Raw genomic sequence first — 21,590 nt, 5'->3', positions numbered from 1 at the left:
ATTATATCTGTAACATTACTCGTTGTCTATAGGTACCGACAGCAATTCTGACAGTGTGTCGAAAATCATTTTGGGCTGTATAACTTGTCACTGTGTAACATTGCCAAGTGACAACAGTATGTGGTGGTTTTATTGTAATTAAGATTTTTAAACATCATACTATAAAACAATTTTAAATGTTCTCTTATACATACTACATATTATAAATTTAGCGGACAGTAATCGAGTACTTAACGATGTGTCTTAAAGGCATGTCTTGATTTTTTTATAGTAATTGTAAAAGTAAACACGAATTACTCAACACGGCGTTTTTTCATGGTATTATTGTTATTTATTATGTATTAGATTAATAGACATATACCCCGGTTGCACCAAACTTGTCGTTATCTATTGGTAAATTATTTACCACCGTAATAAACCTTTGTTAAACTTTATCTTTTGTTAAATTAACATGTGTCAAATTTACGAGTGTTGCTCAATCGTTGTTTTATATTCAGGTTACCAGTATACTGGTTATCGAATAAATGGTATCAGCTGTAGGAGTTAATATTATAATCATACAGGATGTAATCAATAATAAATAAAATTAAAAAAATCTGATCATAAGACATGAGTTTTTATTTTTATATTGTTTTTTATTAACACTGTACATTAACCTTCCCTCCGAATTAATTTATTAACTAACCTACGTTTTTATCTTTTAGTGGGTCACAAAATGAAACACACATTCAAATGAAAGGTGTTTCGACGAGGCTAGTGCTGGAAACGTTGTCTGGGACCGATTTCAAACTGTTCAGATCCATCGACGGGTCGGCGGCAATCAAGTCGCATTCGTCCGGTTTCCACGTGTACCCTAAGTGTCCTTCTTCGCCCTCTTCACCGACCATTTCGTCCCACAAGTTGTCCGACCTCTTGTAAACTTCGGCGTCACTCATGGTCGGACGAACTTCGCTAGGTAAGTCGCACACTAGGGAAGAGTCTGTCTTCTGGTAAAGGAACGGTCGGTCTTTGGGTATACGCGGCAACATCTCTTTGATTTCTGGTAGGATTTCATCGACCCGCCAAAGATCAATCTGTCTCTCTGTAAAAACATTATTAAGTCATGACTAGGTCTTTCACAGGTATTTATCAGTACCCACCTGCTTTTTTGCCCATGTTGACGAAGTACGGATTTTTCACCTTCGAGAATCTGCCTCTCAGCATGCAGTTCAAGTCGCTGAACACGAAAAATCCTTCGCCCATGTACTTGAAACCAAAGTCATGCGATTGATCGAATGCGAGTTAAACAAGGCAGAATGGTACAAGTGTTAGGAAAATTCAATCGAACTTCAAAGGCGTGTTCAAAGGAAGTACAAAGAGTCGAAATATTTGTTTAAAATATTAAGTGAACCGTATGACATCACATTATACTTAGTAGAATGAGTGCACAATTAGAGTTACATATTTGGGTTTGGCATGTTAAACGTATATTCTCACCTTATGGTGAAGTTGGTACTGACTACCATCGCACCTCTCAACAATATCATAGTTCAATAAAATATAACACATTTATTTTGTTCACAAATGAGACAAAGTCATACAAATCAATTTATTTTGGTTAAATTGTGAATGTTGTAATTTTATTTTTATTGCAAGGGAAAGAAAGGAGTGGGAAAAGTAGTGATAAGGCAAAATTTATAATTCCTAGATGATTGAAAATACATCATAAGACATGTTCGTGACCAGATGTTTTGTCTTCCAGGGTAGATTAAATTAAATATTGTGTATGGGCTGCTATATTACTGACTTGATATAATATTTACCGATTGGTTTTCATCCCACGTGCTGCAAAACGTGTAACCAGACCCTCCAGTCTGGCTCGGATAGAAAACTTTGAATCCCTTCACTCTTTGACCTTCCTGCCATACGCTCGTTACAATGACTCCAGTTTTGCAAAACTTGTAAGCCCCCAGACCGTGTTTTATGTCGGCTTTCCAAGTGCCAGAGTACACGTCACCGTTCTTGTACGTGTACGTTCCTTGTCCCCACATTTCGTTGTTCCTCCAACTACCTTCAAAACGGTATTAGTTTCATATTAGTCACTGGTTGAACCAATCTTTCCAGTTGACTTTTTTCTACGGCTTACCCTTACAATAGATAGCAGCCTATTTAAATGAGAAATTCTTAAAATTTCAATACCTATTTCCTCGTGATTTTTTTTTTGTTGCAAGTTATCAATTTTAATAGATTGTAACCTATAAGTCTTTTGTAATAAGTGACCAAGTATAATTTGAGTTGACGACAAACCTTCGTACTTGGTACCGTCCGGATAAATCATCGTGCCCTCGCCATACCTCTTGCCTTTCTTGTAGTGCCCGTCGTATTTGCCACCGTTTGCAAACTTATACACCCCGTGACCGTGCCGAAGCCCGTTATCATAGTAACCGGAGTACTTGTCACCATTGGGCAATATCGCCTGGCCATATCCATGACGTTCTTCGTTTTCGTTGCGACCGCCTTTGTAGACCTGGTAAAAAAAAAATTAAAAATAAAGCCAGTACAGTGGGGTCAGAGCATATTGGGGACGAGAAAGGTCACAAACCTACAAAAATTATGATAACTGAAAGTGATAAAAATAACTTTTTAAAAAAAAGGTTCGATGAGAATCTGCAGGTGGCAGGAATACAAAATAATTGAAGAAAGCGTTATAATTGTTTAAGCGTCTATAATAATTATTTGCTGTTGTTTCTCATATATCATAATTAACCCAATAATAAAACTATTATTTTAAATACCTGTTGGCTGTGGATTCACATTAACATAGCAACCTGGAAATTTACTGCGGTTAAAGTCTAATTTTCAACCATTTTTAATTTGCTTTCCTCAACAAAAAAAGTTTTACTACAGATTTTTGAGAAAATTGTGTATGATATACTTTCATTCTAGGTCTACCTTCGGACTAAATATCTACCTTAAACTCTAAAACAACTATTATTAACACATTGTAAAAACAATACCATTTCAGCTGCACCACTACTTAAAATTTTAAGTTATAACTACCTAACCTTTCGAGGAGTAAAAAATTAACTTTATATAATATTGTAAGAATCTCACATTAAATATAATTTTGCATTTGGCCACCAAAAATATGTGTCAGTAATGAACTTTTTCAATTTGTAGCTAGTTATCAAAGCAACACAGCCATGTTTACTTTTTGGTAGTATTGCGTTTTTTTTATGTATGCAACTAATCATTAAAGTCAAAACACAAGACTTTCTCATTGAATTTTTTGCCATTCTTACGTTTCTTCATCTCGATTTTTCTCAAAACTAATTTTTAGTTGTAACAGTCTTATTCTAGGTGTGCGATATACCTTATCTTTATTCTAATAATCGACTCACTCCTATTTTGGACAATCCTTTGTATACGGACACCTCATCCAAAAATTCGTCCAGGTATTCGTGTTCATTGTAGTTTTCGTTGTAATCGTACTCCCCTTCGTTCAACATCACGTCTTATTGACTTTACAAAAATAGGAAATAAAAATGTCCACTCAACACGACTGCGCCGGTCGTTGGACACGATACAGTCAAATATAAACAAATATTACTAGCCTGTATAGAAATTATTAAATTGTGTTTTAATTATTTTTTATCCACTTTTCTGCAGCTAATTTTTCCACAAGTAAAGTGTGTTTGAATCGATTTAGCTGCCTAGGAGGAGCTTGTGGCAATGCTCATTTTGAATGCTTGCAACGACTGCAGACACTTGTTTAAATAGTTCTACAAACCAATTTGATTTCTTTGGCGGCTTTATTTCTTAAGTCCTAAACCAATCATTAAGATATAGAAGTAGTAAATAATTTTGATAGTGATAAAATCACGATCCGAATAAGCGATTCCAATTGTGAAATTATTTTCAGATTCTTATTGAAGGGTTTAGAATTTAGCAGTTATTGGCAGAAGTATAAATAACTAAAGTTAGATCTGTACCATTTTTCTACGAGAGTATGTTGGTTTTGAGAGGTGATTGGGTTATAACTATGATTTTGAATCCACGCTATTTGAAATAATATTCTGAACTCCGGTAATATCAAGAGAAATTGTACTTAAAATGTTTAAAATAACTTTATTAGTCTAAAAATTATTTTAAAAATGCCTTATTACCTCCAGATAATAATAGTGTAAGATAATTAAGCGGTGTAATACTTTTATTTATAACTAATAAAATTATTGTTTTCTATTTGTGGCTAAAATGTAATTGTTTATAGTTTAATTCAGATCTCGATGCTACTCTGGGCTAAATAAAGGGAACTGATGAAGCAGTATGAAAACATATGATTCATACCTCGTCAGTTCACTTTGTTTCGCCCACAGGACAATACTGCCTGAATGAACTTGGAAGAATACACCATTGACAAGGATTCAATGAGCCGACATGCCACCGAATGCGGACTAGCAGCACTGATAAAGCAGCCTGCTGACATATCGCCAAACCACTCTAATAGCATAGTCGAAGATCTCGCACTGTTCCTGCAACCAGTCCTCGCTTATTTATTTACCTTTTTTATTGGGGTAGTCGATTTGTAACATTCCTCTTCTGTATAAAGAATATTTTACTAAATTATATTCAGTATTCGTATCTCTTCTTGCTTGCAACAGAAATTGTATCGCTTTAACTTATTTGTGGTCATTAGATAACACGATTATTTTTATTTGATTTTTATAAGGGCCTCTTTATACCTTATATCAGTTTTAAATTCGTCTATGAATCAACGTTTAAAAACACGAGAAAGATCTAATATCTAAAAATTTACAAATGACAAGAATAGAGAAAAAAAATTAAATATACTGTGATGTTGGTTTTATTTTTATAGTTTTTCAATTAAACAATCTTTTCTAAAAATATTAATCATGTCCAAGGAAAATTGTTTGTTGTATTTTACATTTTGTTCTCTTAGAAAAACGAAATTGCGATTGTGGCTAAGATGGTAATCTATTATAATGTAATTCAAATTTTTAGTTCACTTTTTAGCTATTTTGCAGGTATATTTTGACCATTAAAAAAAAAACAAATCCATTAACTCAGGGCTGTAATAATAATAATAATAATAATACATGTTATTTGAAATTATAATCACATTTATCTATGATATGTGATATAATATTTGTATGTATAATGTGTGTATTATCTATATACATTTGTAATAATTATTGTACATTTAATGTATGCATGTTTAAATGTATTAATCTTCGTGTAACGTATTAAAACTAAAATTTGTATGTGTAATGTTGTACTGTTTTTTTTTATAAATGAGATTGCTGTATTAACACTGCTTTAATATTGTAATCATAAACCTCTTGCAGGTGTTAGTTTGAATGAAACTATCAATTTTGAAATGTAGGAAAGCCTATATTGACATTTACCATGTAGCAATGTGTAAATATAGCATTTATAAAATCCACGACAACTAAAAATATTATTTCTTGATTTCAAACTCCTGGAGTTTATCTATTCGATGCATACAGACTATGCTTAAGTACAATAATACTGACTGTCCAATTGTGATCACCTACAATCTAAATAGCATACATTACTGTTGATGGTCCAAGATAATAAAATAAAATAAATATCAATGAGATAAGAACACTTCACAATTCACAGACGGGTTTGCAATAAACGTGTTACATGTCGGTATGTTTGCTGTCTGTAGTATAAAAATCAAAGCACGCATAATAGGTTTTGATGGATCTAAAATTTATTGTTTTCTATAAAAAAAACCTCTAGTGTGGAGACTCTTAAATCTGTAACTCCAAAAATAGGTAAAATATCCAATTTTATATTAAGTGAAATTTTTTTTAAATAACAGACATTTTAAGCAGAAAAAAAATCTATAAGCAATTTCATCGAATTTCAGGCATTACACTATATATTATAAAAAGAATATGTACTCAGTGACGTACTTTAGGGGTGGCAAAAAAAAAAAAATTGTAAAAAAGTAATATGTTATACCTAGGTATTTTTTGTATAATTGTTACAATGTTACTCTCTGAAGTAATTTAGAACTTGAAGTAAATAAGTATAATAAATAATAATTGTACAATTAATATTTTAATTATTAAGTGTTTAATGTTTTGTACTGTTTTGACTTTTGTCTACTATTAAATGCTCAAACGCATACCTACCTATTCTGATATTAAAAATGTGAATTTACAATAATTTTATATACCTAGCTATATTAGGTACTGTAAACTGTTTAAACATATGTAAACACATAACTGATTACACAATAATAACTATTGTCTATTTATAACAATAATTAATGTTCATACAGTGTTCAACTATGAAAACAAAAATATTGCCGGATTACCACAATCTTTTTATATTGTATTATCCATATTATTATTATTATTTTTCGACAACTATTGGATTGTAATAATTTATTACATTGAAACATCACATTGGTTTCATTCTTTCCTATTCTGCCGATGGAGAAAGTTGTGTTCGTACGTAAATATTAGGCAAGATTATTAATTTGTATTAATTAATATATTATCAGAGACAGGCAAAATAATTATAAAAATTCTTTTCAAAGAGAAGTGATTTGTGTACTGTTTTTTTACCCCCCCCCCCCCCTGAGCAAGATTAAATGTACGCCACTGTATGTATTCCTCGTGATTTTTTAATTATTTTTTCCATGCCTTATCTAACGAGCCTTGAGAATTAAGGAAATTCAAATATATAATTATGGTTTTTTTCCATTAAGTAATGAAATTATGTGAACTCTTATTAATGAATATAATGTAGCAATGGGTATAGATAAGTTTACTAGTAAGTAGTAGTAGAAATAAATTTATAGTGCAACAATAATAGGAATATTTTAATACCCTGGGTAGTAATGCATCATCTTCATTTCATCCTTCACAGTTCATAACTTATTTATCATATAATATGATTTCAAAGTTGTGTTTTAGTTTTTTGAATATTGTATTTGCTGTCTGAATAGTGCCCTTACTAATAGTGAATACTTATTTTTCAAAAAATATTATATTATAACGGGCTTGTTAATAGGTAGTTAAAATATTGAACATCCAAAATAGTACAAACTAGAATGACATCGTGAAATAGTTGTACGTCAGCATTTAATGCAGTCATTTGTATTGTCTGTTATTATTAACTGTCTTACAGAGCTCGTGTTACTAGAATAATAACCTAATTAAAAAATTAGAATACTTAATGGGCTTTTGACCAGTTCTGTACAGTAATATAGGGTCAGATCATATTGGAAAAGATAAAATAACTTTCAAATAAACATTTCGATGCGTATCTTTAGGTTTTTATACATATAAAAGCATTACCGATAATTTACTTGTATTTTTAATAGGTATTAGGATGGAAACGATAAGGGTTGATCGTTCGTCTATAATAATTTGTTGCCGTTGTGACTAATATATTATACTGTAATAATAATTAAGAGTAGTTATAATTTTTATTTTAAATTTGGCTTAAAGTATTTTTTTGGACAGGTTAGTATATATATTCTATACAAATTTCTTCTCGATCGGACAGTTTTTCGCTTAGTTATAGCAAGTTTTAATTTTCATGTTGAAAAACTGGTCTAGTTTTTTATGGTTTTCCCAGTTTTGAAGGCGAAGGATTAGTTTTTTCTACTTTTGATCCAACAAAGTACCAATGTATTTAAAAGAAACGTTCTGGGTACAGCTTTATTTATGAAAAAATTATTTCTTAAGGTTTTCTTGGAGCTTTCCAACTTGTAATGGTGAATGAGTAGAATTGTTAGGTTTAATGGTTTTTTCTGCTTGATTGACAAAGAATTCACAAATGTTGAGCTGCTCGACAGATCAATTTATACTAACTCAATATTGACATTTAATTATATAAATAAACTAGAGTAAACTCTATTAATGAATCTGGTTTATACTTAATAGTAGAAGGACAAATATTGTACAAGAAACGAAACCATGACTTTGATTTAAAGTTAATTTTTCATTACACATTATTCAAATGTTGCTTCCTCTTCATGAGACGAATTGTCAGAATTATTAAGTTCATTGCTTTTCGGATGACGACTATAAAACACGCAATTGCTCTTCGGTTGATACTTGTCTACGGTTTGCATTACCGATTCAGGGAAATCTCCAGTAGCTCTTCTACAAAGTATACGTGGTTATTAATTAAATTTAATTAAAAATGTATCAAATGACAGCACACTGCACTTACTGTACAATGTCTTCTGGGAAACAGCAATTTATTCCTTGCAGTATTTTGTACATTTCCGTATCAGGAGCTGGACTATATTGCTGGATTCTTTTAAGATGGCCGTCTAGAATAAAACTTCGTCTCGCCTTAGCGTTCGTTGGTAAAATCTAACAATACATATATAAATTGGTATACTCTTATTATTTGTCTATAGATTTTTTTTTAAATAAATAATTTATAGACGATATAACCATTCATAAGTTTATCCGTTACTAAGAATACAAATATAGGCCTTACACTGATTCTTGATTATCCCTTACTTGAACAGTAAATTATTTTATTACACAGCATACACATTCGAAACACTAGTCTTTGCTTCTTAATACGGTATCCTCTAATTATTTTACATACATTGTTGGACACTTTTCCTCTTCAAAACTGCCTATAATATCTGTGGCTCTTCCTAAATCTATCAGCTGTAGTAACTTTTTTTTTAGGCTTTACGAGCTTTTCAGGTTTTTAGCCGCCAAAACTATTTTTCTATCGCTCTTTATCATAAGCCAGCTCCCAGTCTGCTCCAATGTCTTCTATACAGTAATTCTCTGACATGTCTTTACGGTCTCGACCTTGGTCTCTTAACTCTTTCCCCTCATCACATATATCATTGCTTCTTTCAACATACTTCCATAAATGGTCTGCGTATTCTATCTTTGTTCCTCTGATGAATTGGATCATATCTTATTTTTTGTACAACTGGTATAGTTTGGCGTTAGTTCTTATTTCCCAATTCTGATATTTGTCTAAGAACTTAACTCTCAAATTCACGTAATTTTTCATCTCTCGATGACTTGTATATGAAAGAGTGTTTCTTGTATATTGTTACCTTATTCCATAATATCTGCAATGGCATAACCTAACCTAACCTCGGATACAAAATAACATCTAACCACTCAAAGAAAGCTACCTCCAACATGTCTACAAGAGAAGTTTGGAGAGTAATGTTCCTAGTTTCTGACACTCTTCCAGTAGCAGTGAACTAACCAACGATAAATTGACGATAGTGAATAAAACAAAGCTGTTAATACTTTTAAAAATTGTTCCAAGACGCATATGACTATTTCCATAGGAGTTGAATCCGTTAACAATGTATTTAACGTCACTAAATCGTCGCATTTACACAGCAATAGTTTCATTGTGACTTCGGTCTTCAGTCGGATTTCGGCTCCAGATTTAGTAGACTTAAGTATCTACAAGGTATATATTATTAACTGTGCTTGTGGTAAGTAAAGGTTTACCTACTTCTGTCATGATGCAAACCACGTTGCCCGTGGTGCATACTGCTCTTGAATGTTCACAACTGTGTTTGCCTATCAGACCTAGCGCCCATATCACACCGGCTTTGAGGAATTCGTCGTCGTCGTTTTCTAAAATACCGTTGAGCGGAAGCAACACCTATGAGATGATAAATGCTATAAAAAACTTTTGTGCGTCTTACTAATTTGAAAATAATACACGTTGTCTTACGTCTGACTGAATGATGACAGAAGCGAGCAAAGGTGACGAGATAGCGATATAACCAATAGCTATCACGGCCGGAAGACAGCAATGTTCTTTACTGAGCTTAATAACGTTCATCAGGGCGGCTATTCCTCCAGCGTTGACTACCAATTGGGAAATCTATTTATTAAACAAGAAATTAAAATTAAAATTTTTTAAAATAAACTTTTCTTCTTTTTGGTTTTTAACAAATTTTAAAATAAATGATCAAGTAATTAAAATACATGATACATTATTTTTTAATAATTTACTTATAAATGCAAAGAAAATTATAATAGCCTAATTCATTGTAGTTCAGCAAAGATATATTAGAGCTCATAACAACCTAACGGGCTCATTTTAAGTACAGTATTAATAATAATAAAAAATGCTTGTTGAGACTTGAGATGTGACAACATTTGGTTAGCATAAATTATATTGAATTCAAATATTAAATTTAAATCACTGGGCTGAATATTTATTGTAACTATTTTTAAATAAATTAAGAATTTTTTCACGATTAATGGTATGAGTTGGAATTGCTTAAAAATGTTGCTACATTCAAAGTAATATGGTTCCGACAAATCATGATACAAACAAAGTAAATTATTTTAAAGTATTTTTCTATGAATTACAGAAAATTGTTCAACGTTTTTTTCATCGTTATTTATCATTTATTGCTTTTATCTTCAAATGTCCTTTAGCAACCAGAAACTTCAATAACCATAATCATATTGACTGTTTAGTCTTTAAGACTTAAATAACCAACATTATTTTAGTTAAATATTGGCAAAAATGTATGTATTAAAAAAAAAAAATAACGTGGTTTTTTCAGGAAAAGTTTAATTTTAAATCACAATCACTCACTTGAACGCTTTGTTTAACCATTTCACCGACGACTTTTGCAGCTTCGTTGCGAACCAACTCGTCCGGACTACCCATCAACACCAATATCGTAGGAAACAAGTCTGCCTCGATCGCGTTCTCCGACAAGCTCAAACAGTGTCTGACGATATCCCTGATGAGAGCCAACGCTCCTCTCTGTGATTTTTTAGTAGACTTTATTTGAATCCAAATTTACTACAATCGACGAATTCACATTATTTAGGTTATTACCTGAACTTTAATGTTCGTATGGGTCGACGACAACAGGCATACAATGTACGGTAGCTCCGATGCGGTCACGATCGTTTGGGCCAAGTCCGCGTTGTGTTTGGCGATTCGGTCTAGAGCGGCTAACGAAGCAATTTTCAATGTGGTCGGCTGCTCTTTCAAGCACAACAAAATTTGAGGCACTAAACCTGAAATATAGTGTAATCAGAATGGGAACCATTCCTTCAGATTGGGGAAAAGTATGATGTGTAAAATATGATATGATTTTTCTGTTTTTCGTTCCTAAAGTCTAGCAAGACGCACACATCTATATAATTTGATACAGCACATGACAAGAAAACGTGGAGAAATATTGTAGGTGAGACTGCAAGGTCCGCTAAGCTATTAATAAGTGAATTTGAAAACGGATAAGTTTCAGAATTTTGAAAAGACCAAACGAGACGAGTTCTTGTTTTATGCATTTCGGATTAAGCCGAAACTAGTTAATTTTTAAGAAAAACTCAAGTAATTTGTTAACAGTTGAAAAATAATATTGCAATATTTTTTTAATTTTTACATTTGTTAGGATTATCTATTCTTTTTTACAATTACAAAATATGTTAAAAGAGTCATTTTTTTCAATTGATTTGCTTTTGAAATGTACATACTCGTACTATATTATTCATTGTAAATTTGCGTGTCCTGGATAATCATTATTATATTAACTGTTCACAGATATTTACATAAGTATTTTAATAATCTGAGACTACTATGATTAACTGGTGAAGATAGAAAATACCTGCATTGACTAATTGCGTCGAAAGGTCAGGACCATGACGTGCTACCGATGCGATAGCTTGCAATGCAAATTCTCTGACGAGCACATCGAAATCGTCCATACAAACTAAAATGGCGTCCAGTCCTCCGGACGTCAATACAATTTTAGTGAAATCCTCATTGTACTTACAAATGTTCCGAATAAAATCCATGCAGTTTTTTTTATAGTATTTCTACAAATTAACAACAATTTTAAAATTTAGCGCACAATACTTTGTGTAATCCATCTTTAAAAAGAATTAATATCGACAAATAGATTTGTTCGGATATAAAATGCTGGATGTAAAATTGGTAGTATAATGTCAAAATTTACATTTTTTTAAAATTGAATCATAAGTGGAGGAATGATTATGTGCTAAAAATACTAGAATCGGTATACAAACATATCGAGAAAATAGTAATAAATATCTGGGGTTTTCCTTGCTAAGTATTTCTGTAGGGATTTTCCAGCTAACATTTGCTATTGGAATACTCCAATAGCAAGAGACGGTATGAATCATAATAAACTTGATATGGACGCTAAACAAGTTATTCGTAGGTATTTTTGTTTTGTTACGCCTTGTTCGAATAGCCGAGTCTGAGAGGAAGCAACGTAGTCTGATCTGATTTTTTTAATTTTAAACTCACGTTTTCTTTGGCGACGCAATCGAAAACGCGCCCTAACGTGACGGAAGAGCTTAAAACTTCCATGGCACACGATTCACTGTGGCCGATCATTCGGGATAAAAACAGGACCGCGTTCGTCCTGACTGTCGTGTTCGGGTCGCCCACCAACGGCTTTGCCATCGCGATAACGCCGTGTTTGCGAAGACATTCTATGTACGCCGGTTTGATTGCCAGGTCTGCAATGGTCTGCACAAAAGCCAGTTTGCTCTTATTGAAATTTTCTACGACTTTTGCGTTGACAAAAACAAAACCGACGGTTAGAAACTGTTTTTTATCGTCCGCTTTAACGTTATTCCTACCTTGAACGATTGCCTTAGGAGATGAAGTCATCCTGTTCTTGGAGAAAATATCCCAAGAAGAAAATTTCCTAGAAAATGAATGTCGCTATTTTTTTTACCGTGGAAACGAAAACTGTTTTTTTTTTTTTTTTGTAAGCCAACCATTTGTTAATACAAGTTTTTTACAATTATCAGCAAACTGGGGTATCAAATAATTCTTAAAGTACGATCAAATCATATCGATTATCATTACATCTGTCATATTTGGAACATTAATATGTTATCCATTAATTTGAGTTAATCACCAATTCATGACTTATTTTTTATTTAATTTTGTTCTTTAGAGGGCTTCTAACCATTTACTTGTGGAACTTGGTAGTGATCTGAGAATGATTTTCACCATTATTCGGAGTGATTAATACTCTGATGTGTATTATCCTATATTGGTTTCCTCGACTTAAGTCTGAATTGAGGTAACGAATCAGATCAGTCGTTACCTACCATAATAATATATCCTTTCACTACTCTGTAAGGTATAAGACATCTGCCTAGTACATTATAACCAAAAAAGTTTTAAAAAATATACTAAAAACAAAAATAGTCAGTAGATGCAGTTACTAAAAAATCACATTCAAGAAAATGCTTCGATGCGAATCTAGGATACTGGACCCCACTTCGGTAAATTTTTACTGTACTGGTTTGAAATATGCTTGATTCGGACTATGTTTAGTTTGGACTGTGCTAGCTTACACTGAACTTGTTTAGACTGTACTTGGTTCGGACTGTGCTTGGTTTAGACTGTGCCGGTTTATACTATGCTGGATTCTTACTATTTCCAAAATCGTATCGAAGCGTTTGATTGTGATTAAATCAAATTCAGATTTCATAATTGATATGAACCATCATTGATAACTTCTTCTGTACTGATTTATACAGCGCTGGTTTAAACTGGGCTTGGATTAAAATGTACTGGTTTAGACTGTACTTAGTTCCACTGTGGTTGGTCAGGTATTAAGCTCAGGTCTGTGGTTTACTCCTTCAGTCACCTTGCTGAACAGAACGTTCTCTTTTCATTAGTACTGAAGACAAGTTTTAGGTCTTTGTGGCAAACCACTCATAATTCTCCGTTTTCATTATTCACATCATAGCGCCTGATGTGGTATTGATACACTAATCTTTGTCATATGACGCCGATATAACTGGACTAGTGCATGTAAGATTACGAGCAAGCTATCATCTTTCTCCCCGGTACTATGTGGATCAGCTGAGATTAAAATTTACCATACGTTTTTCCTTAGTAATGCTTTGTTTATTTTTTACCTATTTTTTTATTGAGTGTATACATACACAAGCTTTGACTTTATTTGTGTCTATACACTTTATTTGATCAGTTACCTATGAATTAAAAACAAACAATAATGTCAACTTTAATCGCAGTACAGGGCCTGGTTATGATGTTTGGTGGCATATTTTTGGCAAGTTTTTTTTGTAAATATATTACACGTTAAACCTAAAAAAAATAAGATATTATAACATAAAAACCCTGGTACTGATTATTTCATGTATACATATGTTTTAAACACAGTTTTCAACTGTAAATATAATTATTTTACTAGAATTAGTTATACTATTGAAATGTTTTAATAGTACTTATAACATTTTCTATGTTTACGGTTTATTATTCTTTTTATTTAACTCCGATGTGTTGGTTTATTATTTAATACCTTTATTATTACGACTATAACAAAAAAACAATTTTTTATGTTGCAGCAATTATCAGCAGGCGCACTACTTATTCTGTCAAGAATAATTTTTGATAATCCAGAGAATTTAGGTGAGTTATTTATGTAAAAGTGTTATCCACATACTCATACTAAAATAGGATTCAATAATAGTCCTTACGCTTATTTTTATAAATAGGTACCTTTAATTTTATTTAGGTATGTGAATAATAAAATATAATAGTTGATGATTACATTAAACAAATAGAAAAATAAATTGTTCGGTGGCTACTTATATTTTACTCACTCATATTTTTTTAATAGAAAAAAACTGAATTATTAAAAAGATATTTAAAATGTGAATTTTTCCCGTGAAGTCCAGTTTTATATAAAAACTAAGCTCATAAATAAGTAAACAAAAATAATATTTGGAGACCAATATCCAAATACTATTAATTAACCAATTGATATACTTAAACTTTTATCGTAGACCCAATTTTCGACAAATATTGCCAATATTTTACTTCCTAATAAATAACCGTTCTCAGTAGTGCCAACATTGTATACTATATAAGGACGTTAGGTTAGTACACGGTATCAATAGTAAAGTTATTGGTGATTCAATACAAATAATATTTAATATACCTACAAGTTTAATATATTAATTTTTAATTTTACAGAGTTTTCCATGGCATCCACAGGTGTTCATATTCTAATAGCAACAACGTGGTTAATAGTGCTATTTGGATCAGTTAGTATTTCTTAGCATTACTAAGTAACTACAATTACTGAAAGCACAAAAATCGTTCAAGTAGTATAGTTATTTGGATATACGTACTTACATACTTTTTGTTTAGTAGTAGGACATGTGCTCTCATATAAGGTGCATCACTCTGAATATTCGTTGTTCTCACAAAAATTACCTTTTATATTGGTATATTTTTACTTAGTATTAAGTATAAATTTTTATCAATAAACAAAAAAAGTAGAGATCCCTAGAAAAATAGATTAAAGATAAATATAGAGATAATGTATTAGGGATAAGATATTAGAGACACTAGATTAGACATAAAAATAGAGATATCAGATTAGATATAAGATATGAGAGATACCAAATTAGAGATAAGAGACAAAAACATGGCCGCTTGAGAGGGGGTCGATATCAATGAAATACACGCTCTACATAGGTGGTGTTTTAAAAAAATAATTATTAACTTCTAATTTAAAAATTCAATTGAAATTCTGACTATTCATGGAAGAAAATGTCTTTAATATCCATAATAGTAGCTCTATTAAATCTTTGATATATTTAATAATTATTTCTTAACTATAAATAGTAGTTAAATAATAGATACCAATCTTTATTCCTAATTACCTACTATTGTTTTCTTTAATCAATGAAGGTAATCTTCAGTATAATTTATTCAGTATTTATTATACATTAACTTATAAATATTAGAATGATATAAGTATTTATAAAATGTATACGTCGTATGTGCTGAAAAATTTTGTGAAATCTGTAATCTTTTAATGTATTTAATAGTTATAAAAAAAAAAGTTGACAACGGCTTTCTTAGAAAAGTGCATATTATGTAATAGCTCCTTTCTATATTTACCTTTCAGTCTAATATTTTTACCTTAACACTAAATCTTCACTTAAAAAACGAAAAAAAGAAAAGTGTTCCACTCCTTCTACAGGAAAGGGTTTATGAATTTTTTGGTTAAACGGTAGTTTTATGTTTAAAGAAAATCTCATACAATGATCTAATAAAACTATTTTTTAAAAAGTTGCAGACATAAGTAATATTAACTTAAACAATATCTAAAGTATATGTTGGTTTTCTCAATAATTAAAAAAAATAAGATATCTTACAGTTACGACTTTTATTCAATATTAAAGCTAAATAAAGGAATAGGTTCAGGGGCTTAAAAAAAATGTCGTTCTAGACACAAAAAAAAAACAAATACATTATTGTAAAAAAAGTACCTTCACAGCTCCGCATCAAAAATTCACTTGCCAAAAATTAAAGTTAAATAAATAATAATTTCAACGAACAGTGTTTATAAAATACGTATAAATTAAAACAAAACCGATTTTTTTTTTATCGCTCGATGCTTTATACTTTACTATAATACACTATAATATTTCAAGAAACCCAAAGAAGTTGGTTGAAGGAAGGATGAGGATAATAAGTTCACACTATTTTAGTCAAGTAAAAATAGTATAAAATAATTTAATTTGTTTCAGAATTCTATAACATGTATAAGTCTAGCTATAAAACTATGGATAGCATTCATAATATTATGGATAGGGTTGACAATTTACTCAATAACCACAAATGAGTAAGTAAATAAACTACTAATATTTACTATAGTATATAATGTATACTAACAAGTTTTAATTGTTATATTTTCAGTAGTTTTTTATATGCTAATGGTCGCAGTATATCGTCAATGTTTTTAATTAAAAACAAGGAGCCACGATCATCAAAGAAAGGAGCGTCTAATATATTTACGACAACTAAAGGCATCCCTAACAAAACTCCTCCAGTTACCAATTCTGTTTTTACCCCTCAAAATACAAAACCAGGACCGACTGAAAAACCAACTACACAAACCAAATCATCTGTTCACACCAAACTGCCATCGACAAACACAAACGAAAATATTTCTCCTCCAACTGCTTCTAAAAAAAATACAACTTCACAGACAGATACGACTAACACTTCTTCCACCACACTTGTAGAAACCACTACCACATTAACAGCTACTACCAGCTCTACTGATTCACAATCTACACAATCAATAAAACCTGACAAGAACTCCACTTCTTCCACCACACTTGTAGAAACAACTACTCCATTAACAGCTACATACAGCACTACCGATTCACAATCAATAAAACCTGACAAGAATACCACTTCATCCACCAGACTTGTAGAAACAACTACCCCATTAACAGCTACTACCAGCACTACTGATTCACAATCTACACAATCAATAAAACCTGACAAGAACTCCACTTCTTCCACCACACTTGTAGAAACAACTACTCCATTATCAGCTACTACCAGCACTACTGATTCACAATCTACAAAATCAATAAAACCTGACAAGAACACCACTTCTTCCACCACAATTGTAAAAACAACAACTTCATTAACAGCTACTTACAGCACTACTGATTCTCAATCCATAAAAACTGACAATATTACCACTTTATCTACCACAATTGTAGAAACGACACCCATATTATCAGCTACTAACCGCACTACTGTTTCACAATCTTCACAATCAGTAAAATCTGACAGTATTACTACTTCTACTACCACACTTGTACAAATAACTACCCCATTAACAGCTACTACTAGCACTGCTATTTCACAATCAACAAAAGCATTGACAACTGACAGAATTCCTACTTCTTCCGCCACACTTGTACAAAAAACTACCCCATTAAAAACTACTTACAGCCCTATTGTTTCACAAACGACACAACCAATAAAACCTGACAGTATTACCACTTCTTCTACCACACTTTTACAAACAACTACCCCATTAACAGTTACTACCAGTACTTCTGTTTCACAATCAACAAAACCATTGTCAACTGACAGATTTCCCACTTCTTCCACTACACATGTACAAACCACTACCCCCTTAACAACTACTACTAGTACTATTGTTTCACAATCAACAAAACCATTGACAACTGACAGATTTCCCACTTCTTCCACTAGATTTATACAAACAACTACCCCATTAAAAACTACTTACAGCCCTATTGTTTCACAATCAACACAACCAATAAAACCGGATAGGATTACCACCTCTTCCACTACACTTGTAAAAACAACTACCCCATTAACAACTACTACCAGCATTACTGTTTCACAATCAACAAAACCATTGACAACTGACAGAGTTCCCATTTCTTCTACCAGACTTATACAAACAACTACCCCATTAAAAACTACGTACAGCTCTATTGTTTCACAATCAACAAAACCATTGACAACTGACAGAGTTCCCACTTCTTCCACTAGATTTATACAAACAACTACCCCATTAAAAACTACTTACAGCCCTATTGTTTCACAATCAACACAACCAATAAAACCCGATAGGATTACCACTTCATCCACTAGACTTATACAAAAAACTACCCCATTAAAAACTACTAATAGTACTATTGTTTCACAATCAACAAAACCATTGACAACTGACAGATTTCCCACTTCTTCCACTAGATTTATACAAACAACTACCCCATTAAAAACTACTTACAGCCCTATTGTTTCACAATCAACACAACCAATAAAACCGGATAGGATTACCACCTCTTCCACTACACTTGTAAAAACAACTACCCCATTAACAACTACTACCAGCATTACTGTTTCACAATCAACAAAACCATTGACAACTGACAGAGTTCCCATTTCTTCTACCAGACTTATACAAACAACTACCCCATTAAAAACTACGTACAGCTCTATTGTTTCACAATCAACAAAACCATTGACAACTGACAGAGTTCCCACTTCTTCCACTAGATTTATACAAACAACTACCCCATTAAAAACTACTTACAGCCCTATTGTTTCACAATCAACACAACCAATAAAACCCGATAGGATTACCACTTCATCCACTAGACTTATACAAAAAACTACCCCATTAAAAACTACTAATAGTACTATTGTTTCACAATCAACAAAACCATTGACAACTGACAGAGTTCCCACTTCTCCCACTAGATTTATACAAACAACTACCCCATTAAAAACTACTTACAGCCCTATTGTTTCACGATCAACACAACCAATAAAACCCGATAGGATTACCACCTCTTCCACTACACTTGTAAAAACAACTACCCCATTAACAACTACTACCAGTACTACTGTTTCACAATCAACAAAACCATTAACAACTGTCAGAGTTTCCACTTCTTCAACCAGACTTATACAAACAACTCCCCCATTAAAAACTACGTATAGCCCTATTTTTTCACGATCAACACAACCAATAAAACCCGATAGGATTACCACTTCTTCCACCACAATTGTAAAAACAACTACCCCATTAAAAACTACATACAGTTCTATTGGTTCACGATCAACACAACCAATAAAACCCGATAGGATTACCACTTCTTCCACCACACTTGTAAAAACAACTATCCCATTAACAACTACTACCAGAATTACTGTTTCACAATCAACAAAACCATTGTCAACTGACAGAGTTCCCACTTCTTCCACCAGACTTGTACAAACAACTACCCCATTAAAAACTACGTACAGCCCAATTGGTTCACGATCAACACAACCAATAAAACCCGATAGGATTACCACCTCTTCCACTACACTTGTAAAAACAACTATCCCATTAACAACTACATACAGTTCTATTGGTTCACGATCAACAGAACCAATAAAACCCGATAGGATTACCACTTATTTCACCAGACTCGTACAAACAACTACCCCATTAACAACTACTACCAGCACTACTGTTTCAAAATCAACAAAACCATTGACAACTGACAGAGTTCCCACTTCTTTCACCACACTGGTACAAACAACTACCCCATTAAAAACTACTTACAGCCCTATTGTTTCACGATCAACACAACCAATAAAACCCGATAGGATTACCATTTCTTCCACCACACTTATACAAAAAACTACGCCATTAAAAACTACTTACAGCCCTATTGGCTCACAATCAACACAACCAATAAAGCCTGATAGGATTACCACTTTTTCCACCACATTTGTAAAATCAACTACCCCATTAATAACAGCTACCAAAAGCACTGCTGTCTTACAATACCCACAATTTTTAAAACTTGACATGATTCCCACTTATTTTACCAAACTTGTACATACAACTACACCATTATCAGCTACTTTCTACAGTCACGCATCACAATCAATGATAAATTCACAATTAAACATTTTTAGAAAGAAAAATAAAATATTGAAAATTATTACACCATTAGCAACGACTGAAGTAATAATAAGAATGGCTAGAACTTATAACAGGGCTATTTCATCTCCATCAAGGACTACGAAAGTGATTTATGAACCAACAATAATTAACAGAATTTCCACAACATATAGGAATTCGGCCAAATTATTTTGGATAACTATACAATTAATAATGGCCAGAAATGTAACTAAAATATCATCAACGTTTAATAGACCAACTATTGGTACAATCATTTTTAAGAATTCCGTTCCACTACCACCATCGACTAAAATGACCACGATAGCAACAACTAAACCACTAACAACAACTAGAGCTCCAACCTTTATTAGAACAACTTTAAGCACACAGTTTACACTACCAATAATCATACTCCACGTTACGAAAGGAGACAACTCCAAGGCTATAACTCGGAATACGATGCACTTTGGTCGCTACCAACTTACGCGACCTCGTAGCATGAAGTATAAGCGAACAACAGCAACCATAAGGACTACAATAAGATCTAACTTTTGGTCTACAAATAATCCAAGTCCTCGAATTACAAATCAACAGTGTGATTGTAGTACTAATAGGATATATCCTGTATATCGGAGGAGATATCATTTCCATTTGAAAACAACATTGCGCCCTAAAAGGTATACAACCTTAATAAACAACTAATATGATGGATTAATACATGTTTAGAACAACTTTTTATTGAATATAAATATTTTTTAAAAGTTTAGGACATTAGAAGAACGTTTAGATCTCCGGCCAACTACATTGATATATTATGCCTACATCACTTTAATTTTAATTAATATCATGGTTGTTATCATTGGCCTTACTATGTTAATTCGAATGTGTTTTTATTCATTTGTTATACGTTTACTGTATTAGGATGGTCCTCAAAAAGTTGATTTTCAAATTTAAACCTCGAGGCCCCTTAAAAAGTTACTAAGTATAATAAAAATTAGGTTAAAAAAAATTCGAAATATATTTATTTTAACTCTTGCCCATTAAATGTTGAAGTTTTGATAGGATTTAACATAGGTTTCCACCACCTGAGTATAGTATAAATCAATGCATAACTTTTTTCCTACTCCAAGCTATAAGACCTTTAAAAAATTAGCCCAAACTAAGGAGTAGAAAAAAAGTTATGCATTGATTTGTGCACAAGTGTCTAAACCCTATGTTAAATCCTATTGTAGAACACCGGTTAAAAATGTTTCAATTTTTTTTTTTTATCTTATTTTTATTACATTTAGAGTCTTTTTAGGGC

At 32.1% G+C, this 21,590-nt stretch overlaps 3 protein-coding genes across 3 annotated transcripts; 1 reads left to right on the top strand and 2 right to left on the bottom strand.

Annotated features, from left to right (window-relative positions):
* Positions 1-728: 728 nt before the first annotated feature.
* LOC126839771 (radial spoke head 1 homolog) lies at positions 729-3,488 on the bottom strand. The gene is made up of 5 exons (XM_050575179.1): positions 3,381-3,488; positions 2,283-2,506; positions 1,803-2,046; positions 1,140-1,245; positions 729-1,081 (listed from the first exon to the last, which is right to left on the bottom strand). The coding sequence occupies exons 1-5, from the start codon at positions 3,486-3,488 to the stop codon at positions 729-731; spliced, it is 1,035 nt and encodes a 344-aa protein (XP_050431136.1).
* A 4,508-nt stretch (positions 3,489-7,996) lies between these two features.
* LOC126839770 (sperm-associated antigen 6-like) lies at positions 7,997-12,660 on the bottom strand. Its single transcript, XM_050575178.1, has 10 exons — positions 12,630-12,660; positions 12,292-12,557; positions 11,627-11,837; positions 10,852-11,036; positions 10,603-10,776; positions 9,724-9,876; positions 9,499-9,651; positions 9,285-9,437; positions 8,221-8,366; positions 7,997-8,150 (listed from the first exon to the last, which is right to left on the bottom strand). Exons 1-10 carry the CDS (start codon positions 12,658-12,660, stop codon positions 7,997-7,999), a joined length of 1,626 nt encoding a protein of 541 aa, XP_050431135.1.
* Positions 12,661-16,783: 4,123 nt separating this feature from the next.
* LOC126839769 (uncharacterized) lies at positions 16,784-21,241 on the top strand. Its single transcript, XM_050575177.1, has 2 exons — positions 16,784-20,218; positions 21,209-21,241. Exons 1-2 carry the CDS (start codon positions 16,784-16,786, stop codon positions 21,239-21,241), a joined length of 3,468 nt encoding a protein of 1,155 aa, XP_050431134.1.
* Positions 21,242-21,590: the final 349 nt, after the last annotated feature.

Source organism: Adelges cooleyi, unplaced genomic scaffold (genome assembly GCF_023614345.1).
Source record: "Adelges cooleyi isolate 19-005CV unplaced genomic scaffold, UGA_ACOO_1.1 ACOO_flye_CR_arks_rails_tigmint_CR_PRNA_307, whole genome shotgun sequence".
Lineage (NCBI taxonomy): Eukaryota > Metazoa > Arthropoda > Insecta > Hemiptera > Adelgidae > Adelges > Adelges cooleyi.
The sequence above is the reverse complement of the archived record's forward strand: the minus strand, read 5'-3'. Positions and strand labels throughout refer to the sequence as shown.

Coding starts and splice junctions, on each gene's coding strand:
- LOC126839771 (XM_050575179.1), bottom strand. CDS start 3,488: ATGTTGAACGAAGGGGAGTACGATTACAACGAAAACTACAATGAACAC. Junction 2,047..2,282: donor GGTACCAAGTACGAAGGTTT/GTCGTCAACTCA, acceptor TTTTGAAGGTAG/TTGGAGGAACAACGAAATGT. Junction 1,082..1,139: donor CAACATGGGCAAAAAAGCAG/GTGGGTACTGAT, acceptor ATGTTTTTACAG/AGAGACAGATTGATCTTTGG.
- LOC126839769 (XM_050575177.1), top strand. CDS start 16,784: ATGTTTTTAATTAAAAACAAGGAGCCACGATCATCAAAGAAAGGAGCG. Junction 20,219..21,208: donor CCACTTATTTTACCAAACTT/GTACATACAACT, acceptor TTACTGTATTAG/GATGGTCCTCAAAAAGTTGA.
- LOC126839770 (XM_050575178.1), bottom strand. CDS start 12,660: ATGACTTCATCTCCTAAGGCAATCGTTCAAG. Junction 12,558..12,629: donor TCCTAAGGCAATCGTTCAAG/GTAGGAATAACG, acceptor TCAACGCAAAAG/TCGTAGAAAATTTCAATAAG. Junction 9,877..10,602: donor TGGTTAAACAAAGCGTTCAA/GTGAGTGATTGT, acceptor TTTAATAAATAG/ATTTCCCAATTGGTAGTCAA.